Source organism: Erithacus rubecula (assembly GCF_903797595.1).
Source record: "Erithacus rubecula genome assembly, chromosome: 6".
In the NCBI taxonomy this organism is placed as follows: Eukaryota; Metazoa; Chordata; class Aves; order Passeriformes; family Muscicapidae; genus Erithacus; species Erithacus rubecula.
Genome location: NC_136688.1, coordinates 26,246,834 through 26,273,266, shown reverse-complemented (window position 1 = coordinate 26,273,266; position 26,433 = coordinate 26,246,834). Strand labels below are relative to the sequence as shown.

The 26,433-nt window shown below is 38.5% G+C and overlaps 1 protein-coding gene across 10 annotated transcripts; it reads left to right on the top strand.

Annotated features, from left to right (window-relative positions):
• Positions 1–1,489: 1,489 nt before the first annotated feature.
• On the top strand, positions 1,490–26,095 carry PSEN1 (presenilin 1). Of its 10 annotated transcripts, none has more exons than XM_079309619.1 (12): positions 1,490–1,586; positions 4,117–4,260; positions 5,950–5,988; positions 8,813–9,069; positions 10,400–10,541; positions 13,321–13,388; positions 14,994–15,214; positions 17,071–17,169; positions 18,452–18,535; positions 19,370–19,537; positions 21,541–21,659; positions 21,970–26,095. In XM_079309619.1, the coding sequence occupies exons 2-12, from the start codon at positions 4,177–4,179 to the stop codon at positions 22,123–22,125; spliced, it is 1,437 nt and encodes a 478-aa protein (XP_079165745.1). In that variant the 5' UTR covers positions 1,490–1,586; positions 4,117–4,176; the 3' UTR covers positions 22,126–26,095. The 10 variants fall into 10 exon arrangements, with proteins under 10 accessions (XP_079165745.1, XP_079165744.1, XP_079165740.1 ...); XM_079309618.1 differs by having other exon boundaries at positions 19,364–19,537; XM_079309613.1 differs by lacking the exon at positions 1,490–1,586 and adding an exon at positions 1,993–2,204 and having other exon boundaries at positions 19,364–19,537.
• Positions 26,096–26,433: the final 338 nt, after the last annotated feature.

The window sequence follows — 26,433 nt, the reverse complement described above, 5'->3', positions numbered from 1 at the left end:
TTTTTTTTTTTTTTTTCCTTAGAGGATTTAAGCTGCTCACCTGCTGATTTGGTCTTTCTGATCTTGGCTGTTTGCTTCATTCTCTTTAAGCACGAACATGTACTTAAAATAATGATCTAACTGGATGGTCATGGTCATGGCTCTAAATGTGGGCAGGGAAAGGCTCTAAACAGTGAGTTTAACTTTGTACTGAATTCCTGTGTCTTGCTGCTAATGTTTTCCTTATCGCTGAGAGAGACATTTCATTTTCTTATTAAGCAGGGTTGCTAGATAGCTGCTTGCAGGAGTAGTATTTTGGAAAATAGTAGTAGTATTTTGAAAATTGCAGCTGTTGAGTTTTATATTATAATTGAGTCACACTTTTTCATATTTTATACATAATCCACTTCCAATCTTTTAAAATGCATTTAATATACCTATGAGCTACTGAAATTCAGTATTTACATTGCAATGCTTACATCAAACCTATAGGTGCAACAGGTTGTCCTATTAACACAACCTATTAACACAATAGGTTGTGTTAATTTTACCGTAGATTTTCCTATAGTGTAGTCAAATAGTGAAATACAACAGTGTTTTTGACATGCAGAATTGCATGCTCCCTCAGATTTTACATTTTTTACATTCACAATGGTTATATTTATGGTAGCATTTGCTATATGTTACTAACCCAACTGATTATGCACTTGAAAAGGAATTGTGGATGATACTTCAAATATAGATAACAAGGTAAGTTTCAAATCTAGAATTTACTTTTTTCTTTTGTTTTTTTCCACTAGCCAATCACAGCTCAACTTAGAGGCTTCTTGAAAAGTTACCATGTTGAGTTTTAATACTCTATATTCTGGAATGTAAATATCCCTTTAAGTTACTTTCCTAATGCCTTTTTTGTGGGACCATTTTAAAACAGGGTTACTGGCATATATATGACTTATATTCAAAAGAGCCGAGAAGTGCATTTTCTCATAAACCCTCTATTTCATAGTAGGTTAAAAAGGTCAAGTTAGCTTTCCTCTGCACGATTCCTCGCGGCTGGAGTTTCAGCGAGCGCTATCCAGCCACCCTCTCCCAACCGGTGCCTTTCCTCCGTTCCCGCGTGTTGTTGACAGCAAAGCTCTCGGTGTGTTCTTTCCGAGGCTCTCCCTGTGCGCCGGGGCTGCCGGGCCCGGCCGCAGGTCCCGCCCCGGGCCGGTGCGGCTGCCCCGGGCCGGTGCGGCGGGGTGCGGCTGCCCCGGGCCGGTGCGGCTGCCCCGGGCCGGTGCGGCGGGGTGCGGCAGCCCCGGGCCGGTGCGGCGGGGTGCGGCTGCCCCGGGCCGGTGCGGCGGGGTGCGGCTGCCCCGGGCCGGTGCGGCTGCCCCGGGCCGGTGCGGCGGGGTGCGGCTGCCCCGGGCCGGTGCGGCTGCCCCGGGCCGGTGCGGCGGGGTGCGGCTGCCCCGGGCCGGTGCGGCTGCCCCGGGCCGGGGACGCTCCTCAGCCCTCGGAAGTGAGGTGGCGGCGGAGGGCGGGGCGCGGGCCGGAAGCGAGCGGGGCCGGGCTGCGGGCGGCGAGGAGCCGGCGGCGGAGCGCGGGGAAGGGGTGCCGTTCAGGTCCGTCCGTCCGCGGGGGTCGGTGCTGTCCCGGCGGGGCGGGTAGGGCGCGGTGCTCGGCGGGCCGGGCGGCGCTGGGGGCCGGGCGCGCCGCGCCAGCGGGGGCGGGCCGGGCCCGGTGTTTGGGCGAGCCCAGCGGCACACGCCCACGGGCCGGGGAGGGTCCTGCCGCTCCCCCGCTGTCCCCGCTGGGGTCGGTGCGGCTGCGCCGGGCCTGGGCAGCTGGTGACCCCCAGCGGGGTCGGGCCGGGTCTGACCCGCGCCCTCAGCGCCGCGGAGGCCTCGCAGGGGCTGGGACCGCCGTGCCGGGGCTGCGGCTCGGGCTGAGGGCGGGGGTGACCCCAGAGCGCTGGCGGCTGCTTCTTGCTGCTCAGTTGAGGGGAAAGCACGGGTTAACCGCGCCGCGTCTGTCTGATCCATACAAGCTGTGCCTTCTCTTCTGACTACTTGCATGTCGCCTCTGTTTGTTAGGCTGTATGTAAGCGCATGACAGCGACAGTTGTAAATTGTTGTTCTGACCTAGGAAGGCCAAAGGAAGCAAGATGGAACTTTTGTAGACAGGCTATTTTAACATTTAACAGCTTCATTAGAAAAGAGTCTTGGCGAGTCCCTTTTCAGGTAAAACAAGCAAAGTTTTGGTTTGTGTCCGTTTATGCACTGTTCATTTATAGATTTAATTCATTCATAGTTACATTTCGAATACAAATTTCATTTATTTAGAAATATAGAATACATTTCTTTGAGAAGATGTCCTGAATCCATTCTCTGAGCTCTTGAGTTTTCAAAAGAAACTGTTTAAACAAACCGTAGATTTTGAGCTCTGTCATTCAATCTTTGTTGCAATTCTTCCGTCTCCTCCCTGTCTTCTGATTCTTCTTGCTTATCAGTGGCTGAGGTTTTTTCCCTTGGTGGATTTGTAGTGGCCTTCTTCACCAGTCTGTAAGTAGGACTTTTTGGTTGGTGTTATTTGGTTTTTCTCTGTGGTAATTTAATTAGAGTTTTAACATGCTGAGTGTGAAAAATCTCATTCTGATAGTCCACATCTGGGTGACAACTTTCAACTTTTCCATTGTGGTTTCCCTGTCACTGAGAATTACTACTAATAGCAGCTTTAGAACAATTGTTTCTATTTTGTAGCTCAAACAAAGAACTAGAGTAAAATTGTAAAAGTAAGGCCAGTGTAATTAATATTTATTTTCATCTAATATGACATTTAAATTATATCTTAAATTAGATGCACCTTATTTTTAATGACAAATGTAGAAGGGTGTTATTCTAGTGGATACTACATTCACTTTCTTTTTCCAGTTTGCATTGTCCCAGTAGACTTGTTAAATTGATGTTGCTTCCTATTGTCTCTTCACTGTTAGCTGCTGAAGTTAGCACTGTGCCCTGGTCTTGTTAGAGGCATGTTTATTTGTAAATAGAGAAACAGCTTCTGCTATGTTTATGAAAATAGGCTTAGCTCCCTAAGTAAGGTGCTGTCTTGCAGCACTTGTGTCTTGCTGCTGCCAAAAGTGAGAGGCTTTGCTTTGTGGTGTTCTCTGTTGTAAGATTTTTTTCAAGATCTCTCAATACATTAGCTGAATATACTAAAGCAGCAGAAAAGTATTCTTGTTTACTTTTCCTGGATTTGTTTTCTTCCATTCTAGTGAGTAAAATTAGTGTAAAGAGTTTTGATGAGTGCTGGAATTCACACAAGGTAGGAGCAAGAGCCACTGGATGGACTGGCACTCCACCCTTGAGGTGTATTCATTATTTATCTATGTATGTGACCAAGCCTGTGATTTATCTAGACCTGCTTGTTGTCTCTTAAAATTATGGGGTTCTGTTCTGAAATTTAGTTAGGTCAGTCAAACTTCCTCTTTCCCTTATATTGCTTTTATTCTCTTCTGTTATGGAGCATATAGTTCACATAGGACAATTTTATCATCTGACTTTCTTTACAGAAGAAAATATAAAGCTTTTACATACAAGTGGCATGTAGATGTAGCTGGTGCATATAGGGAACTGAATGCATGTTAGTTCTTGAGACTCAGCTGAAATACTGTCTTGTGTAGCACTAGGTCACTCTTGCAGCATCACAGTGTTAAGGATTGTCTAGGTTTTAAATAATCAAGTGTAACTCAGTCATCCTTGAAAATTACTGTTGAATTTATCAGTAATCCAAAACAGAACAACTCGGAGCAATTGTGCTCTGCTGAGATAAAACATGGAAGTTGTGCTCTGAGCAAGTGTGCAATGCTTCTTATTTATTGCACAAGAAGGAATGAAAAGCTGTTTAAATTACTAGTTTGTTGCTGACTGATTTCTGTAGCTGATGAACTAATTTGATAACACGTAGAGGCTCTTATTTTTGTGCTGGAAAATCCCTGTTATGACCCCTTAGATGTGATACAGTTTGGTATCATGGTTAGATACAGAGTTGTTGTCTTTGGTATATGTGAGCTCCAGAAATTTGAGTAGGGAGGGGGGAGAAAACCTGGTCATGTTAAGAGCAAAGGCTTTTTACACATCTCTTTCCTTTCAGCATTGGAAGAAGAAAGGTCCATTTTGTGTGGAACTAAGTGATTCCCAGAGGACTGTCCCAATGACAGAGCTGTCTGCACATTTACCCCAGTTTCAGCATGGGCAGCTGACAGAAAACTTCCCTGATACTCACCTCAGCAACACCGTATGTAACAAACAATTTTAGTACTGGTAGTAGTTAAATGGGGATGGATAGTTTGTTGGGATTAATTTTATCTTTCTGAACTGTTGTGGTGATAAGCAGTGCCATAAGTAATATGCTGCAAAATATCTGATGTTCTGGACTCATTTTTATGTATAGATAAGACCTCCCCCAGTTTAAAGGGGTGTTGGACTGACCAAACCATCAAGGAAAAAAAAAAAAAAAAGGGTCAAACACTGGTATCAAACACTGACATTTACAGTATTTAGCAAGCTCTCTTGACCTGACTGTGATCTGCTTGGCTCACAGGTTTCTCAGTCACAGAGTTAATTTCAGTCTAGGTAGAGCTTGAAGCCTGGGTTTTATTACTGCTATTGCTGGAAGACTGTTCCTATGCAGGAAGAACAGCTCTGTCTTGTCTTACTTAGGAACAGTTCTCAGGCTGCTCTCATGGTTCTTGAGGTTTTGAGGGAAGAGGAACTCAAAACCTGAAGTTTTATATGATTGCTTTGAAAGACCTAAGCACATACTTGTTGCTAAAACCATACCATTGTACCATATGCATTTTGGAAAAAATCAGGTTTAGATGATCTACTTGGGTGTGGTGCTCAGTCTCAGACTTGTCACACCATTCTTTGTTCCTGCCATAGCTCTTGAATGTCTGGTTTCCTTGTGGCACTGAAATGCTTTTGTGAAGCTGGGCCACTTGTAGACATGTCTATAGCAGTAATTCAAGAGAATGTTCTGATTCCTGTTTCAACTCTTCTATACAATCAGTGGTTTAAATAGAATTTTGAAAAATCCTCAGATAAGTATCATGCTATATCAATAAAAATAGAAAACATTTGAAAAATTAAGACAGAAAAGTGGGAACTTTCCTACTGCATCCTTTCTCCTTCAGAGGGAATGAATAAATTTCTTTCCCTCTTGGGCAGGTGAGAGATTAATTTTTATTAAACACTTCTGCCAGATTAAAAAGGCAGTGCTCAGTGATAAGCTGTGGGCACACCATCCTTACAGATAACTTGGTGATGCTCCCTACCAGCAAAGGATTCTATGTTCTTCTCACTAACAGGCTGTACTGATCAACAACTGGTACTTGTGCTTTTCCTTTCCATGTTTAAGTAACTGTAGTTTGGATACTAAGTTATAATGATGTTTCTTCCCTTTGCACATCTACTTTATTTTTGTACACACCTACGAAAGTTCTTTCCTGCTTTAGTATACTGTCTTCTGTGGCTAACAAGTCAGCATGTGAAATCACTAAGTGCTATAATTTGCTATCTCTTCTTCTAGTCACACACAGAGTTCAACCCAGTCTTCAATATGTGCCACTGCATAATGGCCTTTAAACAGCAGTGGTGTGTGTGAGGCTCACGGTCAGACATGGTGGTCTGCTCCTGATGGATAAATCTGGATTTAATAGCTAGAACCTTCTTGTCAAATGTGCTGTATTTTAATCTCTTGGTTCAGGGGCATTGGTCTGGGTTTACTATTAACTATTTTCCTGATAGGGAAAGAAACCACTATCATTTGCTTTTGATATTGTTTATTCGCCTGAAAGCGCGTAGTTCATAACTTACATTTGCTTACGGTGTTACAACAGGTGTTACTGACTTTTTAGCTTCAGAGTTTTCACTTTTAACTATGTCTGAGGAAAGTGAAGAGTCTGTTCCTTTGCTTCCACTTCAGCAAGAGTCCATGGCCTCTGCTCTGTTTAATACTGATCAGGTAGGATATAAGTGCACTTTGTTCTTTTAAGCAGTGGGGCACGCGCATGTCACATTTAGCTACACCTGAGTAGCCTAAAAGGACAACTTATTTTCTAGCATTAAGTGCAAATGAGAGAATAACTTGTGTAACTCTTGATGCTGATCTAGTTTTCATGCACTGTGTTTTAGTATGCAAGGGCCTTTTTTGATTGCATCTTTGTTCCTAACTAGTGAAGGGAGTAAAGTGACGCATATTGGTCTAATGTCTTCGGTTTTTCTCTTCATGTTTGATATAACAGGCTTTTGTAGTGGTGTGCTAGTTGATCAGGCTTTTCCTTTGGATGTTTTTGTGTTTGCTCTGTGAAGCTGTAGATTTTAAATTTATTTTGATATATTTCTGTTCCAGAGATGGGGTAAGTGCTCCCTCATTCAAGACTGTTATTACAGCAGAGAAAAAGTGGCAAGTGTGCAGAAACCTAAGTACTCAGTCTGCTTTACTTGTGCAGAGTTGCAAGGCTCTGTTCGTCTCCACTGTATTGTTACTTATGATCATCTTAGGTAGTTTATTTAGATGGTTAAGTTTATTGTTGTCTTTTTGTAGACTGAGAGAAATTGAGTATTTTACTGTCCAAGTGAAAAATGTTACATTTCTGCTATAATCTGTACAGAAATAGGCCTAGTTGTAGCCAGCATTTCAGATTAATTATACATGATCTCTTTATTTGCATTCTCCCATATTTCCATTTCTATCTGACTTTCAGTAATTGTATGTCAGGACTTTATGCAGAATGCCAAGTGATTTATAGTAAATGTTTCATTTAGTAAGAAATAATTTTGAACCCAGCATCTTTTTCAGGACATATTTCAAGTTAATGATACTAAATTCAAACTAGGGTTAAAACCATGACTAAAAATCTGGTTATGTCCTAGTTTTAACTGTTTAATTTAAACAATTTTAGTTTGGGGTATTTTCTCCTCTTACATTCCATTTCCTTATTGAAAAATTAAACAGATTTTCTTAGAGGACAGATCTTGAAATCCTGCTGAGCTTGATCATGAGGATACCACAAAAAAAGGAAGGAATATGCAGAGCATTTGGTGCATATTGTTACTTTGTACTACGTTGTAAAAGCGAATTTTTCATGAGTTGGGGAAGTTGTAAAGCTTCAACCAGGGCATTAGCAGTGTCAGTATTTACAGTTCAAAGTCCAGGGACTTGTGCTCCTTAATCACTTAAGTGCTTTTAAGAACCCCACTATGAGTTTCTGAGTGTGTACTTACTGTCTTCTCTTTTCTGAGGGTGGGGCTGGGAAAATTCTGTAGAGAGAATCTCTAAAATTATTATTGATTTGTTGAAAAACTGCAGCAGATTAATGAGGTGCAAGTCAGCAGTTATGTTTGGAAATGACACTGAGATCAAGTAATTAGACTTATTGCACATTTAAGGGAAAAACTACCTGAGTAAAAATACTTAAGGAAAAAATCATTAGGTTATTTTCAGTGTCCTGTCTTATATCCAGATCAATTTTATGAAAACTGAGTGGTGTTTTAAAGGTATTGCAGAAGGTATTCTTCAGTTTATTGTACATTTTGATCTAATGCTGGTTTTAGTGCACTTAGTCAAAAAGAATTGTTCTGCAGAAAGTAATTCAGAAGAAATTAGATTATTTTGTAAGGAACCAAAAATACTTTTGCTTTATCTCCTATATTAATCCTCTTGATTTTGAACAGTACAACACTGATTTGGGGCAAGGTAATACACTAAAAAGCAAGTGGTCTGAATCAGCTGTCACATTTTAATGATTGTTTAGAGTGTCTGGTAATGGTTTTATTTCTTTGTAGTCCAGAAAAGGTAAAGCATAGATCACTCCTGTTGTGTTCTCTGTATGTGCACACAATGCATAAAAGGTGAATGTCTCCTGCTTATGATGCTTCTTGAAAAAGGATGCAAAAGATTTGTGACACAAGGAGCCTGGAGCAGGCTTTATTATTTACTAATAGTGATGTACCCAGTCTGTGCTTTTGCTTCCACTGGAAGTTTACCACTGTCTTGGTGTTTGAATTATTCGCTTGGTGTTTCATGTATTATACCCTTCATGTTTCAGTATTAGGAAGGACAGGAAACTCTTTCCTATTTGTGATAAGAGTAGTGGAATTTCTTCAATATCAGTGAAAGGATGTGGCAGTAGTTTCCTTGGGAAAGAAGAAAATCTGCATGCTTAACTTACCATGCTGAAACTTTGGGATCAAATAGCAGTCTAAAGACTGAGAATTCCCTGAGTTCGATCACCATTTCTCTGTCATTCTTATAAACATGTGAGAACACCATACCTCATGAAAATCCATTTTCATGTATATTCTACTTAGTATACTGTAGTGGAAGTAGCACAGTAAAAGAAGTAGAGATTTTCTTGTGATTTTCATGAAGAGGCAATCATAAATGTCTGTTTGGCATTATTCTTAAAGGTCAATACAGTTTATTCTTGTCAAGTTACAGGCATTCTATTGTCATGCATCCTTTTACCAACTGTAGTTTGAACCAAGAGGAAAAGATGCCATTATTCATCTTCTGAAATTCTGTTTAAAGGAAAGGCTCTTTGGTGCAACCTGCTTACTTTTGACTGTTGGTGTTTTTAATGTAAATGTTTTTAACATGACCCTGTGCTCCCATTCTTTTAATAACTGTAATGTAATGAATCGCTACTGTTTAAATTGCACTGTAGCAAGTGTTCTTGGCAGTAAATATTATCTTACATGTTTCCTCCTCAGGGTCATCTTTAGCTTAGTGTACAAGCACATGTTTATGGAGAGTTGCTGAGGAAACTGGATTTTATGTCTTGCAGAATGACAACAGTGAAAGACGACGCCATGATAATAGTGAACGCAGAAGAAATGACCATGCTGAGTCTGAGACTAATGGGCAGCCACAAAACAACATTCAGCAGGTGGTGGAGCAAGATGAAGAAGAAGATGAAGAGCTAACACTGAAATATGGGGCAAAACATGTGATTATGCTGTTTGTGCCTGTCACGCTTTGCATGGTGGTTGTTGTTGCAACTATCAAGTCTGTCAGCTTTTATACACGCAAGGATGGACAGCTGTATGTATCAGTATTTTCCCGTCTTTTTAGTGGACTTAGATAATTTTCTTTAAACTGCCAATTCTTTTGGAGTCTGATTCAAGCAGTGAACTTCCTCTTGCTTCCATTTTCCCCTTCTCCAGTCCAAAGATAGTTTTGTGTTATTCCTTCCAGAAACCAGACTCTTCTCTTTGTGGTACTACTGACATTTGTTGTTTGTCTGCTGCCCAGTGGGGTTAATATCTTGGCTGTTACTGCTTGATTCAAATCCTAGTCCTCATTTTAATCCTTTATCATGCTGTCTGGTATTTATAAAATAAACTCCATCCTGAGCCAGAGCCATTTCACTTGTACAATGCTAGAATACAAGAGTTTTGGAAAAGGAGCAAAACTACTAGTGTAAATGAAATAACATATATGCCATGTTCTGGTGTGCCCATGCTGTTTGATAAAGAAATTCAAATGCAAGGGGAATATAACTTCAAGAGGTTCACTTTGGTGAAGTTACAGAAACTTTCCTGTAGATGTTCCTGTAGAAGTTTTTGGGATTTTAGTAAAATATTGCCAAAAATACCCCCAATTCCAGTGAAAGCTGACTTGAGAGAAGGGGGACAAAGGAAAAAATCTGAGCCTGTCAGAGGCTGCAGCAAGTCATAGAATCACACAATGTTAAGGAGTTGAAACAGACCTTGAAGATCAGTCTAAATATTCCATTGTGAAAACATTTAGACAAAACGATTCAAAGTGTGTTTGGCTTTAAAATGTTTGTATAATATAAGCATGTCATAAAAGGTTTCAATCAAACACAGATTTCTTCTTTACTTTAGAAGTTGTTGTTCAGAAGTTTTTTGAGATTTTACTTATGGTGTTTTATTTCTGTCTCACCTTCCCACCCCACAGTGAAGTAGTTAACCCAGGAGAATGTATTTCTTTAGGAAAGAGTGAGTTGAGCCCATACATTGTTTTGTTGAAATCACAAGGTAGTTTTTCATGGTGAATCTGTAGGTGAAATTTCAGCTGCACTGGCCAGCACATGAGTGAGTGAGCACATGGGAGAGTGGCAGTGACACACAGCACGGGGGTAGCCATCTCAAACTGTGGGCAACTGTGGGCTTTATCTGCTTTACAAAGCAGAAAACAGTGGTATTCTAAGAATGTAGACATGTCTTCTAAGGAATTCAAGTTTGCCTAATATGATACTATGCCACATTTCAAGTTTTGCCTTAGTAGAAAACAGATGTGCTTTTACAGCTCTGAATGGAAAGATTACAGCAGTTTTGTTTGATGTTGGCCTTATATACCAGAAACATGTGCATTCAGTGTCATTTCAGTTGACTTTTTGTTTTTCTAGCATCTACACTCCTTTCACAGAAGAGACAGAGACTGTAGGACAGAGAGCCCTGAATTCTATTCTTAATGCAGCCATCATGATCAGCGTTATCATTGTCATGACCATCCTCCTGGTTGTCCTCTACAAATACAGGTGCTACAAGGTGAGTAGTTGTGCTAGTGTTATTTATTGGTACAGAGTTTAGAGAATGGAGCATAATAAAGGCTTATCAAAGATGAGTGAGTGAAAGCAGCAGAATTGGTGATTTAATTCACTGTTTCAGTCTTGTGGCTTCTGTTCATTTGGCACAAAGCAGGCCAAAGGCCCAGTGCTATCACTGCCATCTGTTCTGTCAGAAATAGGGTGACATTGCTTTCTATTCTTTTGAAATGTTCATGCACTGAAATCTTTCTATGGTCAAGAAATACAAAGGACAGACTTGGTCCTATTTTGAGGGCTCCCCTCTCCCACCCTGTCCCCAGTACAGATGTCTCCCACCAGTGTGTGTGTGGCTCTACACACCAGGCAGTATTTGTACAGCCGACACAGAGACTCTAAGGCTCTTTGTGAAAGGCTTCAATCATGTAATGATGTCATCTAGGCAAGCCCAGGCCTAGCATAATTAATTGCAGTGCCACCTGCATGGGAGGAGTTGTCCATGGTTTGTTTTGGTCTTAATGATCCCTTTGACAATAAATAAAACTTCTCAGTATGCAGCCAGGACCTTGAATCTGTTTCACAGTTGTAAAACATGTAGTGGGATTCAAAGGTTTGCTTCATTTCATTTACAAGAGGGAACAGTGGTTTTGGTCTTCATGTCTCTGGGTAAAACCCCTTTGCAAATTATCTGTGGAGTGACAGGAGAAATTATTTCTGCCTGAATCTGCATGCATGTGGAATACTGATTTTTAACATATGGACTTTCACTTTTATCATAGTGTGGTATACATCTGAACTGCCAAAGTGCTCTTGTTAAACTGGCAACTCTCTTCATTCTAATGAAGTCAAAAAGCTATTATGCTTTAACTAGGTTCCTTAGTAGCCACTTGGTTCTCCTCAGGTGCTAAAGGCAACAACTAGTTTTTACTAAGCTGTTCACATTTCTGGTATCCTTCTTAACCTTTTAAAGCACAGCACATTTTCCTCACAAAAATAATTCTTCTAATAAAAGCTAGAATTGTTAGATACCAGAAATTTCCTTTTTATATTTTTATGCTAATTACACTAAATAATTAACTTATTTTTAAATTTCCTGTCAGAGTATTTCTATGTTGCTATATCAGAGGGCTGTGAAATGTAGTTACCTACAATTGAGTCAATTGAGTTCTATTTTACATGCAGTTATATATGTAGATTGTAGTCCAGATTATTTGGAATGGAATTTATAATGATAATAGTGATTTTATAATGATTATAGTGATAATTTGCTTCTCCTTACAAGATTTTATCTGAAAATTCTTTTGAAGAAAGGCAATACTACTTCAGCTTCACTGTTGTTAGTTTCCTGTGGTTGTCTTGTACATGATATGTTAAGCATGATCCTGATTCTAGCTCCTCAGTCTAACCAGGAGCAGCATCTTTGAAGCGGATTGTATTTTATTAGCTTTTTATTTTTAATTTTTTATTCTCTGCGTTCTTCATTGTTTCAGTCTGCCTAATCGAAGTCTGACTGCTGTAGCTCATTTTAATTCTCTACATCTTGCAGTCCATCCTTAAATTTTTTTCAAGTTGTAGCAGGTAAAGCCAAATTTGTATCAGCAATCAATTAGCATCAAAGTTGTTAAATGAAGAATGAAGATTCTTTAATGAGAAGTCTAAAATCGTGTTGTGATACCCTGTTAGGAAAAGAGCGAGCAAAACTTACAAGAGGTACTTTGGTAAAATCACTTGTGAGAAAAGAGACTAGTGATCTGGAAAATGGTGTAGTAAATGAGAACTTTTGCTAAGTATTTTAAGAAAATAAGATGCATTCCACTACACATCTTTAAGAAGAGGACAAAGAGAGAGCACAGTTTTTTAACAGTTTTTTAATCTGGTGTACATATATAGCAAATTTAGCCAGTTAATTTTCCACTGATTGTGTCTGTTCCAAGCAGGATTCCTTATGTAGCCTTGATTTCTAGGTTATTGCTTCTGCCAGGTTGTCTGCTTGTAATACTGGGTCAGGTTTTATAAAAGAGATTCTGTGCTGGGACTTTGACAAATATATGTTCATTGTCAGTTAAGAGATGTTAAGAGATTAGTGGAGTTAAAGGAGTCTTCAATTGTGTTTTTTTCACTTTGCACAATAAATACCAGAAGAGTACACTAGTGTCAGTGCAAAGTCGAAGTGCCTATTATTTCCAGGTTTAAATCTTTGAGTGTCCCTGCTGAGTACAGCAATAAAGAACTGCACTGTTCTTTATTGACTTGTTGGGTGTGTAAGTCTGCTCTCATATCAAAATTGGAATTTATGTCTATAGATGACTAGTAGAGAATATATAAAACCTTACGTAGTCATTCACTGATGACATTACAACAGATAAGCACTGAAGGTTTTCTTGGGTTCCAGCATTTAATTCTATAACTGCATTCTGAAAATTACTTGAAATCAGAGCAGCACAAAAGTGAATCATATTTTCCATCTGTGTTCATGCTGGACGATTCTGCTATGTTATAACGCCACTGGTATCAAAGTGGTCTAAAAATACACAAATAGTAGTTCTCAGTAGAGCTAAAGAACATCTACTGGAAGTTCACAAAGCACTTAAAATTCAAAAAAGTGTAAAGTGAAATACACCAATGTGCATAGACTAAACATGAATGTAGCACCAATCAAAGAGAGGTATTTTAAATCATTTTCTTGCTTTAAACAAAAGGAAAAATAACCTTTGAAGTACTTTAATAGATGCTAAACTTAAAAGAACAAGGTCTAAAAACATCTGTATTGATATCTTCTTCAGGTGATCCATGGTTGGCTTATCATTTCTTCTCTTTTGCTGCTTTTCTTTTTCTCATTCATCTACCTGGGGTAAGTGAAGTAAACCATTAATATGCTGTTTTTCATGTACCACTTTATGTATGTATTTATTTTAGAATTAGGCCTTGAATCATAAGAGGGGGAGTAATCAATTGTGATAAATTTTTTTGTTTTATATAGGCTGATGGAGTACACATAAAATAGGGAGTGATGTATGGGTTTATAGTGCATCTGATTAGGTACAGAAGCTGTCCATCACACTCATCACCAGAATAAGGACATCTTGCTTATCAGAATAAGCATATCTTGGGAGGAGCTTGTTCTGCTGGCATGTCTTCTGATAACTTAATTTTTCATTGACATATGACTCAAGGGCAGTTGTTTACATCCTGGCTTTGATTGTTAGCTGTATATGCAAAGGCTGTTTGCATGGAAGTGGTGGAAAAGAGTCAGCTGGAAAGAATCTACTATCTCACCAAAATGTATTCAGCGCTTTTCTTCTCAAATTTGGAAGCATGCCCTTGTGCAGACAACAAAAAAATTCAGCCAAAATACTCAGTATTGTCTAAAATGAGGAGCCTCCTCAGGGTTTGTAACTAGAGTTATGTCATGAAATTATTATACAGTTTATGGTATTTTTATGCCACTTGATGACAAACACTTCTCTTTGAAGAAGCTTATTTAATTTTTAATTTGGTCTCTGGAAGGAGAATGTGGTCTTCCCTTTGGTCACTAATTTTTGCTGAAAGTGATCTGTGATGCCTTTTGTGGTCAGTAGTTTCTCTAACCCTAACCATGGTTTTTAAAATACAAGACAATTTCTTCATCTGCCCCTCCTTCCTTACATCAGTGCTGGTTTCCTTTTGCTAGAGATTCAGAGAGTGGGGGAGTTTGTAGACCAATTATATGTGATGATGGTAAGGGACATCCTGTTGACACTGAACATCTCAAAGATGAACTGACAGCTGAAGAGGCCAAGTTTTCTGGAGGAAAGTATTATGCACATTACAGGGTTCTTAGTGGCTTGGTGAGTTGGTAGCAGCAGATTCTGCAAAAAGCCATCACAACTGTTTGTTCCCTGAGTTGGCGGAAATCACCTGTGACTTGGTGGTGACATTTGTCTATTTTGGCTTTACTTACTGAGGTTCTTAATTAGTTTATAGTATTTGGTGTGTCAGGGACATGGTTCATCCAAAAAATAGCTTTTTACATCAGTATTTATGGAGAGTAATAGAATAAACATGTATATTTGAAGTTATCAAAGCATTCCACAGGTAGCATGTAAGCAGAGGGAGATCTTTGCATACCTTTAAGATCCATTATAACCTCACAAATTCTGATTATTCTGATTTTTAGAAGTTATGAGTGTAATCAAAACAGCTGATTCCTTTTCTATCAGTTTCTGCTTTGATTGAGAAGGAAATAGGACATTAAGGAAAATCTGTAAAAGAGCAAAAGAGTTGTTGTGAAGCAAACACTGGCAAAATTAATCCTATTGTGAAGAATAGTTGGGTACTAACTAGAGAAGGAATTTTAAATTTATGCCATTACATTGAATATAAAAAATTTTAAAAAGATATTCTGAAGTTTGCATCTTTAATTTGTTTCCATTGTTTCAAGCAAATGCAGTCTATATTATTTTCCTTTTTTTTTTAGTGAGGTTTTTAAGACATATAACGTTGCCATGGACTATATTACGGTGGCCCTCATGATCTGGAACTTTGGTGTTGTGGGAATGATCTGTATCCATTGGAAGGGTCCTCTTCGTCTCCAGCAGGCATATCTCATTATGATAAGTGCTCTCATGGCCTTGGTGTTCATTAAGTACCTTCCTGAATGGACTGCGTGGCTTATCCTGGCTGTCATTTCAGTGTATGGTAAGTTTGGGAGCAAGGCACAGTAACAGGTCCTGTGGTGGGAATTTCTTTTATTCCCTGACTTTTCCATTTGTCTGACTAGACCTTAAAAAGCAAGTGGCGTACGTGTGTGTATCATCCAAAGTAGCAGATAAGATAATCACAGGTTTCATAATTAAGATCATGATCCTATACTGAGATCAGTTCCCTGCAGCTGAGGGATGTAATGTATGATGATGTGTGATCCCATCTTCCTTCATGTTTCCTGGACTCTCTAGATTCTTGGGGGAGGAGAACTGAAGTAATTCAAGAGAGGTGGAGATGAGAGAGACCCATTTTGAAAAATTTTATATGAAGGTGGAGAACTTTCAGCTTCTCATTTTCCCCAAAAATCTTTGGAAACGCTTGTACATTGAGAATTTAGGATCTTGTTTCTGTATAGTCCCATACAAATATAGAACTCCCCAACCTATTAATTGCTCAAATTTGTGGGCATAGAAACAACAACCTGATCCATACCTGATAATATAGTGAGAAAGAAGGAAAAAAGGATTAAGAGCAGTTTGCATTGCTCAAAGTCATTTTATATTTAGAAGGATATGATTGTGAGATATGTTTCATTGGCTTTTTTTAAATTCATTGTAGTTGTCACACACTGCTCATTTTCAAAATGATGGCTGAGGGAAACCTAGATGTAGTTTTTCCATCAAGCTTTAGGGGGCACTGAGTGCTTGGTAGGAAGATCACTGTATCTTCTAAATAGTGGTTTAATTTCCAGGCAAGACTAAAATTCAGTTACTTAGACATAATTAAAACATTACAGCTGAGTTAAGATGTGCTCTTAATTTGAATTTTTTGGAAGCACGTAAGTGTGCTGAATGTGTACTCTCAAAGTCACTGATCATAATAAAGACTGAGAATCTGTCCAGATATAAGTGCAGGGCTTGATAAGATTTGATTAACTCTGATACAGCAGTGTACTCCTTAAATGTCCTCTTTCTTCAGGGAGAGGAAAATTGTCCCTTGTGTGTATCCTCATGGATCACAAATCACACAAAGAAAATCTTCCCATCCCCCTGCCCCATTTCCACCCTTCATATAACTGGAACAAATCTGAGTGCTCCAAGCATTCAGCCTTTATTCAGTGATAGCAAAACAAAATTACTTGAGATCAAGTTCCAAGGCCATGATGTAGTTGTTTTGAGTAAAGTGGATGTAAGTTTCCAAAGCCTGCCACCCCACACCAAGAATTATTTACTTGAGTGGGAGCAGCAGTGGTGCCAGGGCAGTTGGCTCAGGTGCAGAAAGCCTGCTCCAAGCAGCACACAGCTCCTGACAAGTCAGCTGTTCCCTTTCACTGTCAGATTTAGTTTCAAATTAATTCAAAGACATATGGTGAGTGGACAAGTGCAAAAAAAGTGCAATGTTAGAGCTCTCTATCCCAATATGCCTGCTTCATAGGAATTAAATAAGCCTCACCTGTTGTCTTAAAATTTCTTTTAGCATTAAACTTAGGTTGCAAAAACCTTTCCTAACAGAAGGCAAACTTGGGTATTTCCAAGATGGTAGTTGAAGAGCAGCTTTCTTGAATTATTCACAGGTCAACAAATAGGCACAGGTACATTTGCAGTTGCATAATATCATAAGTGAGGAATATAATGTTAAAATTTGTATGCAAATTACAGTAATATGTAAAATAGGTTGCATAACTGAGAATATTAAAAAGCATTGCTGTAGGATACTAAATTGTGGCCAGTGGTTGTCTTCGAAATCTGTATTCAGGGTGCATTTTCTTACTTCAAGTCTCTCCAAGTGTTATAGAAAAAATCGTTAACGATCTCTGCAGGGATGTAAGATCTGTTTGCTCTTCCTTTCAGATTTGATTGCTGTCCTGTGTCCTAAAGGTCCTCTTCGTATGTTAGTTGAAACAGCTCAAGAGAGAAATGAAACTCTCTTTCCAGCACTTATTTACTCCTGTAAGTACATTTTGTTAAATTCTTTAAGCTTGCCATCACCCCCTCATCTGAAGCAATCTTCTCATTTTTCTGGGTTTTAATAAGATGCTTCTCAGCTGAATTCTTGGTCTGTTCACTTGGGCCTCAGTTTTCATTTTACTGTTGACTGAAAAATGTGGAACATCATCTGACTGAGACATTTCAAGATAAAAACCAGCCAATGTTTTGTTCCAAAATACAAACAGGAAGAATGGTAACAGACCTTGTTTTGGATAAAGTGCTATGTCCTTAGGCTGTGAATTAAGCCTGTTCAAAGGGAGCAATTATTTCCAGATAATATTTACCAGCTTTCAGTCCTTAAATAACCTGTATCTTAGTATAAGAAATAGGAGAAATTACTAGAAAGAGGTTTGTTTGTTTGTTTGTGTGACTGTTCTCTCAATGGCTTGGAACGGTCCTTTTTGGTAAATGGTTAATCCCTGCAGTTGTGAAAAATAACCTATTGAATTAAACTTGCTGTTGTGACCTGTGTGTCAATTAGTTAATTCCACTGTTTCTGGAGTTCCATATTGCTAGTTGTAGTCACATGGATGGCAGTGAAAGAGGCTAATCATAAATCATTATGCTACTGGTGCTCCACACAGGCCTGTATTTGGAAGCAGGAAGTGTGATGCAGACTGACTACTTGAGGGACAAGCTTACAGTGGAGAAAGGGGAGGATTTTCTTTATCTGTCACACTTGCACAACATTGGTAAAATGTGGTATAGCTGCCTGTTACTCTGTTTTATGAGATGAGAGAGTAACACTGAGAATTTGAATTAAAATATACCTTTTATATGTAACAACATTTGGTTACCTCCAGATTGGAGAATTTTTTGTGATGGTGAAGGCTGAGAACAGTTAACTTTGATGTAGATATTGCCTCTGAATTTAGAGACCTTTTTACTTGCAGATGAAAGAACTTACTAATGAAAAAAAAAGTAAAGAAATTGCTGATTTTCAGATAGAGCCTCATATGTAGAAGTAATTTTCTGGCAACAGCTGTTGCCAGTTTTTTTCAAAATCTAGTAGAAATAAAAATTTTATTCACCCGTTTCTTTAAATGTGTTGTTGCTGGTACTGGCTGTATTCCAGATACTATTGTGCTTTAATGAAAGTAAAATTGCCTGTTGGAAAAGATAGTAGTATCAAAAAAACCCGTGAAAAATGAGAAATAATGGAGTGATGCTAACACTATCTCAGAATTTAATACACTTGAAGATACAATTAGCTATGCTGTTGTGTTTTGGGTTTTTTTGATAGCAACAATGATATGGCTTGTGAACATGGCTGAGGAAGATCCAGAAGCCCAACGGAAATCCAAAAACTCCACTTACGATAAACAAGGTGAGTTTTACATTGACAAACCTTTGTCACTTTTTTGGAATACATGTTTATGGATATTTGTCTTTTAGTTTTTTGAGAGTCCTGGGTGCTGTAGGAGAGTGAAAGCATGGAGGCCTAATTAAGAATCATGAATCTGTCAAGACTTGAAAAATTGTTTACTTATTGTGCAGTTCAATGTTCTTGCATTCAATTTTCTGGGATCTGGGGTGTTGGTGTTGAAATGACTCAATATAAAACTATTTACTGAGCTCAACTGCTTGTCATATTGGGATGATATAATACAAGCTCATTTATATTTGTATTAGAAACATGACTAGTGCTTTTGGCTATATAGATAGTGTTAAAAACCTGGAGTTTGTATATTTATATGTGTTGCTAAAGCAGAGTGCAGTTTCTGAATTTAGCATGCTTGAAGGCATCCATGTGTATGTAACTTCCAGTAGTTTTCTATTTTACTTGAAAATTAAGATGTCAATGTCAACTAAAGAAGCTAATTAAATATTAAATGAGAGTTTATTCCTTGAATTGTGATCTTTGTTAGATCATCACAGAACTTTCACTTTCCTATGTATATTCTTGAATACTGAGACTGGAGTGCAACATGTAGGTTCTGTGACTGCAGAATGTACATTGACTGCTGATTATTTAAGTAAATATTAAAATCCTAAGTGAGGATATCTTGTGGTTGTGTGTGCCCGTGTTAGATGTTGCTAAGTATTATGGAGTACCTCTTTCTATCTTGTTCTTCTATGATCTTTTTATGTGGAGAGACTTTCATGTTTTAGAAGACATTTTTGGGGGAGTCTTAAATGCCTTTCTTCCTTTGAGCTCCAGCAAGGCGAACCCAGAATGAAGATGCTGAAGCAGATGATGGTGGCTTTAGTCAGGAATGGCAGCAACAAAGGGACAACAGAATAGGACCCATTGAATCAACACCTGAATCACGTGCTGCTGTTCAGGCTCTTCCCAGTAACTCTCAAACAAGTGAAGACCCTGAAGAACGTGAGTATGGACTGCTGTGTCTGAAAAGCTTACTAAACCTGAAGTTAGTCAGGCATCCTGAGTGCACAGATGCAGGATTCTATCAGCTGTTAGCAATCTGAATACTGATATGCCTCACAGGAATAATGGTGTTGCTTTTTGGTAGCATTTTGTTTTGTTGCAGGAGTTAGTAACATTGGCCAAATTGCTCTTTAACTTGATACACAGACTCAAAACTTACGTTGCACAAGCTGTTTTCAGACCATTACATGGTCAGTTGAATTAGGCTTTGTCTTTTTCATGCAGTGTTCTGCTGTGTATCTCCTCTTTTGCACTTTAGGCCCTGTAAATGGAGTAATTACCAGGATTTTTAAGCCTCAAGATTCAACTGCTGTAATCCACTTGATAGGAAGCAATGTTTAAAACTGGATTGGAGACTGAAATGAATGCAGGATGCAATGGGCTTGCTTAGTTTTCTCCAGCATCTTGCTAAGGTGAAATATATTTGGAAAGTGTATTATATCAGTATTCAGATACCTCTTATAACAGGGTCATGATTTCCAGTTGGAGTTCAAGCTTGCTATTAGATTTGCAAAGCTCTAAATAAATTATGGTGTGCCTGTCTAATAAACTGCTCTCCCCGTGTGATGCTGTCATATTTTAGCAGATGCAGCTGCTTCCTCTGATTATCAGAGGTACTCCTCTGTTTAAAAATACAAAAACTTCTAGTTTAAGAAGTTTTAAAATTTACTTTGTCTCAAAAAGTCCAAATTCAGTATGCTGCAAATCCATTTTAATTTCCAGAGCTTAAAGAAATAACGGTAAGATCCAAAACTTTTAGCAAAGCGGCTATTTCAGTTAATTTTTTAACTAAAACTCTCGTCTAGTCAGGCTCATAATCTTCTCCATCTTGTATTCCTGCAGTGAGTAGTAATGATCCTGCAGTGAGTAGTAATGACTTGTCAGCCAGCATTAGTTTACTACAAGTCTGGAGCATCCAAGGTCTGTTCTAGCAATTAAAGGATGTTTTAGTGTTTAAGAGCTTTTCATGAATGCACTATGCTAGGCATTTTATTGGAGGCCTGTTGAAAGACATTAGGGTTGCCTTTTTTCTTTCATGCGTTTTCTCCCTTTTTTTTCTTTTTCCATTCCCCTCTCCCCCCACCTTCATAATTAATCAGATATCCACCTATGTCTTGATGTTCTTAGTTCTTCTTGAAATTCCAAAGTGAGCATTGGGCTGGACCGTAGTGAGGTGGGAAAATAATCAATAGGCCAAATTAAAACAGCTAGTCACCTGATGCTGGCCTTTCGTAATTAACATCTTGGACTAAAAGCTCAGAAAGTGAACTGGCATTCAGGAAATCTTAGAGTGCTTGCAGAAATGATTGAATATTGTGCTTCTAGAGTTGTTGTTAAGGTGGCAATTACTGTATAAAAGAATGAGAGAATGAATTTTCCTAAATCTCCCATCTTGTGCCAAGTATGTTAAGTTTTTGCCTCTGATATGCTCTGTACTTACACAAGTGCTTTTAAGAACTACCTGCATAAGAATTCTGCAGGAAAATTGGGAAGACAGTGGAATATTTTGCAGTGTACAGGTTTCTAACTGGCAAATAATATATCATCTGCAAGGGATTTGTATTTCTTCTCCATCAGCCAGTTTAAAGGAATTGCTCTTCAGTCTTCTGTTGAATATGACAAGACAACATAAGCAGGCACCCCTCCACAAATAAAATTACAGGTATCTGAGTTTGTATATACTGCATTTATATGTCCAGGAAAACAGGAGTATAGGCAAATTCTAATTAAAGAGTGAATTAATTGAGTAGTGTAGTGTTTCTAAGCCATCTTGTTTCACAGGAGTTTCACTTGATTCAGGAGTGGTACTAATTTTGAAAATAAAATGTTATTTTCAGCAAGTCTTGTTAATAGTTAATGTAAATATGTATTATTCTTTGGTAATTACTGATGTGTTATATTAGTAGACTAATATTTAGTGCTGCCATATGTTTACTTTGCAGGAGGAGTAAAGCTTGGTTTAGGAGACTTCATTTTCTACAGTGTCCTCGTTGGCAAAGCCTCTGCAACAGCAAGTGGGGACTGGAATACAACTTTAGCATGTTTTGTAGCCATATTAATTGTGAGTATTATGTAAAATTATAATAGGGATCGTTTCTAATATTCATAAAGGACAAAGTTGTAACTGCTGCATTTTGTCTTTGATCTTGTTTATTGAGTGGCCAGACAGAAAAGTGGTGAGGACTTTTAGCTGTGATTTTTCATTGGCTGTACATCTGTCACTAAAGCCTTTAGTTTAAGAAGACATAAAACATAACCTGTAGAGTTAATATTTATACATGTATATATTTTATGTAGTCTTTTGCTTGTCAGAGTTCTCTAATTTTCTCCCTAATTTTTTTGTGTTTTGTTTTTTTTTCCCTTCCCCTCAGGGTCTGTGCCTTACACTTCTGCTTCTTGCCATCTTTAAGAAGGCCTTACCAGCTCTTCCAATCTCCATAACCTTCGGTCTAGTTTTTTACTTTGCAACAGATAACTTGGTGCAACCCTTTATGGACCAGCTAGCATTCCATCAGTTTTATATCTAGCAGACATGATGCTGAAATGGATATTTGTAGCAAATCTGGGAGGAGGAAAAATGGTTTTCCCTCAGTTCTCAAGCGAGACTGAAATCAAATACTCAAGATTCCAAGGCAGAATCATTACAACTTCCTCCGATGGTGGTTTTTGATTTGCTTTTTTTTCTGAAACAACTGCTGCACTGGGCACCATATGAGTTTTCCTGTGTGAAAGTGGCTTCTTCCTGATGGCCAGTCTAAGCCAGGTGCTGTTATATCAGAGCTCATCTGATATACATATCTCTGGTAAGGACCACCTGTGTGAAATTTGCTAATGCTTCCACCAGCAATGTGATGTCTTACCACAGGCTGATTGTTTTCACAGCGCTAAGGGTGCTCAGGACTTCCTTGATGTTCACAGAGGAAGCTGACAAATCACATGGAACTTGTCCCTGAAACCACTCGAAGAGAGAGAGCCCAATCTGGACTTCTTCAGCAGTGATATTTTGACAGGAGGGTCCCGACTGTGTAATGGGAAAGGACTTTGTAGCAATTTGACAAAGGGAGAAAGTACTGTCACTCTAAGAGTGCTCCATGACTTCATAGCCTCTGTGCCTGAGTGTGTTTGATTTAGGAAATTTAAAAGCTTTTTTTTTTCCCCCACACTGGAACAAGAGCCTCTTCTCAGTTTTAATACTTTCTATTCTCAAGCATGGAGTGCACCTTCTTTACACCTGCTCCAGTTATGTAGCTGCTTAAACTTGGACTTAATTATTTGGCAGTAGAGGATCATAAGGTCCTATTTGGATATTACATTCTAAAAGGTTAATGAACTACATTAAAAAGCAGTTTTGGGACTTATTCTTTGTGCTCTTGCAAATCATTTTGCTAGAACACCATTTCAAACCCTGCGTTTGAAAATAGTCATTAACAGCACAGACTGCATCACTGGTGGATGTTCCTTCTATTGGCATTCTTATGAAATAAGTAGGCATTTGCAGCAATCCCAGATGGAGTTTAGCTTGCCAGATCTAGAGATCAGAGTGCTGTTAGGAGCTCTTCTATTGCATCACTGAAATTCTTGATCAAAAATGTGGTTTTGAGTTCTGTTGACCTGAGTATTGGTCACTCAGCTGTCTTAACGCCTCAGGCTGGCAAGGATTTTTTTTTTGTGCAGTATCTTTATTGGTGAGGATGCTTAAGTTAGATGAGAGATTGCTTAATGTCACTAAGGAGCAAAATTTGTGACCCTCTTCACTTTAATTACCTCTCTCATGAGGAACTGGCAGTTGGCAAAATGAAGGACAACTCAGTATCACTGAGAAGAAGATAGGAGATTCTGAGCTTCGTATAAGAAGAGTCTGTTCAAACCTTAATACTTCTAAACTCTGATTTCTTCTTCATTTGAAAGAACTCATTTATGAATAATTGCTTGGCAATGAGATGAGTGAGATGAAGTTGGTTCTGCCATGAATTCTTACTGTGTACAAGTAATGAGGTTTTTTGGGAACCATAGGGAATGGATGGGCATTCTGTTTTACTTGTGTGTTGATATTGGAGTCCTTGCCAAGCAGAGCAACTGTCAAATCCTGACACTAGCTACCTTTTTTTCCTGGGGGTTTTGTTTTAGTACCTAGGGATTCATAGGGCTGAAACATCAGAAATGCTCACCGACCATTGCCCAAGAAAGAAAGGCTGTGATGTATAAATCTGCTTTAAAACCAAGAAAGGCTTCCTTTGATTGTCCTTGGTAATGTATGTGTTTTCCAGTATGACTTGTTAACTGTAATGTTAGCATTTACATTTTCATAAAATACATTGTCTTGTCTCATCTAGAGTACTTTATTCATCTCATTTGTGTGCTGATTTGTTGTGGATAGCATTAATAAACCAACTATATCAAAATTGCTTACAGTGACTTTTCAAGTCAAACTTGTTTGTGTTTTCTAGCTTAAATTACTGTTTGATATTTTGTTGCAATGAAGTCTGACTTAAAATGGGTTGGTTGGTGAGGGTTTTAGGGATTTTCTGTTGTCATTTTTTGGTTGGTTTTTGTGTTTGGGAGTTTTTTTTAACAACACTTTGAGTTTTTCTACCATTGTGACTTGTCCCTTTCCTCAGCATTGTATCTAAGAAAATTCCTTTGTGTGTTTTATTGGGCATCCCAGCTATAGTTCCATTGTATAGAACAGGTTTGCTGTTGCAGATTGGCATCACTGGCATTTGTGTATCTGAGCTGGCTCTCAGTTAAGAGTTGTTACTTAAATGCAGAAGTCATTTATTTCTTTTTTTTTTTTTTTGCTCCAATATGCAGCAGGGGAGCATTAGCTCCATTAAGAGAAATGTATAAAAGGCTTTTCACATGCTTGAATGGGTGTTAGATGTGCAGCCCAAGGAAGAGCTCAGAACCTTCCAACACTAAATTGCCAGTCTTCCACTTCCCAGAGCTGCTTCCGTTATTCCAAAGTGTTAATTTCTGAGCTAGTGTAGAGTTACAGTGGTGGAGACTATAACATTTGTATTCACAGAAGCTGTTCAAGTTTGTGTTTGAATCTCAAAATAAATTTAGAAGGGAAATTTCTTTTATAGGCAGCTATATGTTAAACTACACCTTCAAAAATCAGATGAGATTTTCTAGATTTGTCCTCTCAGGCCAAATCATGGTAGCTTATGTTTCAGATGAGATCTTGCAGCTAAGGATTATCTCAGAACATAGGTCCAAATAAGGTTCAGTTGCCAATAGGGTTTGTTTGAATTTGAGTTGTTACTACACAGGTGTGAAGGTTGTGTTACTTTCCTCTCCTTTGTCTTGAAACACCGATCTAATTTGAGGTTGTGATTGATCTTGATTAGATTGTTGTAACTGAAGGATTTCTCATAAGTAGTCTGCATTTTTGAGAGAGTTTCTGTTATTATTAGATTGGTATGTAAATGACAGCACATCAGACTGTACTCTGAAAGAACTATGCTGTAACCCGAGTAGATTCATCCCTTCTGTGCTCAGGCAGATTGACTGGTAACTATTGTGTGGCTTTTCCACTGTTCATACTTCAAAATTGAAGTATGCTATCACAGCAGCTTTCTCTCCCCATTCAACTTACATCAATAGGTCTTCTTTGGCTAAGATCCAGTTCAATATATAAAGGAGAAGGCGTAATAGTTTTCCTAAAATCCAGGCACTTCCATTTGTCTCTTTATGTTTTGGGGTTTTTTTTTCCCTTCTATTGAAGGATTTCATCCAGGGCAAAGAAAGAGACCCCTGGAAGTTGGTTTTACAGCAAAGGCTTAGGTTGCTGTTGTACCTGTGTATGGCTATTACAGTCACATTCAAATTCAATGTCATCTGTGTGAGGTGCATCCTGAAGGTGTAAGAATGTGACTCTGCAACATATTCAGGATAGTTTTGGATGGGTAGATAATGACTTCTTTGAGCCAAAAAAAGTAAAGGGCTGTGCTGCACTAAAAATGGCTGATCTCCTCAATATAAAAAGCAGACACAGGCTATTTCAGGCATGGGAGGTGGGTGCTTCTTGGATATGTAGATATATATCTACCTATAGAGATACAGGTTCATCTACTCTGGACCTGTAGGTGACAACTCTTCTGCCATTTGTGTGGCCAAGGATAAAATATGTAGAAGTACATTTTGGGAGGATGGTACTATTCAACAAAATTTATCAAAATACTTTCTTTAAAAAATTACTTCTGACAATGCTGTTGAAACAAGTTTAGTAGACTGTGGAACATGTCTGCACTGTGATTGCATCTCAGTGGTAACTTGGTCATTGGAAATGTTCAAACATGAACTAGAATGGAATTCTTTTACACTCAAAGCATTTGCTGTTTTCTTTTTTACAGACACTGGTTTGTACATAACTGAATTGAATGTGAATGTTTTTTAAACACCTTTCCAGTTCTTGATAAGATATGGTTTTGATAGATTATTGCAAATTTTCCTGTATTTGTCTAATTATTAAAATAAAAGTTGCATGGATCCTGATTCATCTTGCCTTTACTATGTTATTTTAAAGCCATCACTTAAAGCTCTTGGAGGCATAAGCACTGTAGTTATTTTTATTCAACATTTAATGAGTAAGATTCTTTTCTTAAGGCATTTAAGTAGCTACCGTATTTTCTAGCAGTAGAGCCTCAACTCTAATGGTTTTTGTAGAATTACTTTCTTCTAAAAGCTACTTTTTGTGTTCCTTTAAAGAGTCAGTCGAAGCCTGTTGCAGAAGCACCCATAAGATATAATTAAGGCACGAAAAATGAGATTATACTGAAACACCAGCTGGCACAATGAAGATTACTAGGAAAAATCTATAGGATGTTCAGAAA

Excerpts from the sequence above, each read along its gene's own strand:
- PSEN1 (XM_079309613.1), top strand. The coding sequence starts at position 2,073 with ATGACAGCGACAGTTGTAAATTGTTGTTCTGACCTAGGAAGGCCAAAG. Across the intron at positions 4,261-5,949 it reads ATACTCACCTCAGCAACACC|CAAGAGTCCATGGCCTCTGC; the intron begins GTATGTAACAAA and ends CTTCCACTTCAG. Across the intron at positions 15,215-17,070 it reads GGCTGTCATTTCAGTGTATG|ATTTGATTGCTGTCCTGTGT; the intron begins GTAAGTTTGGGA and ends TCTTCCTTTCAG.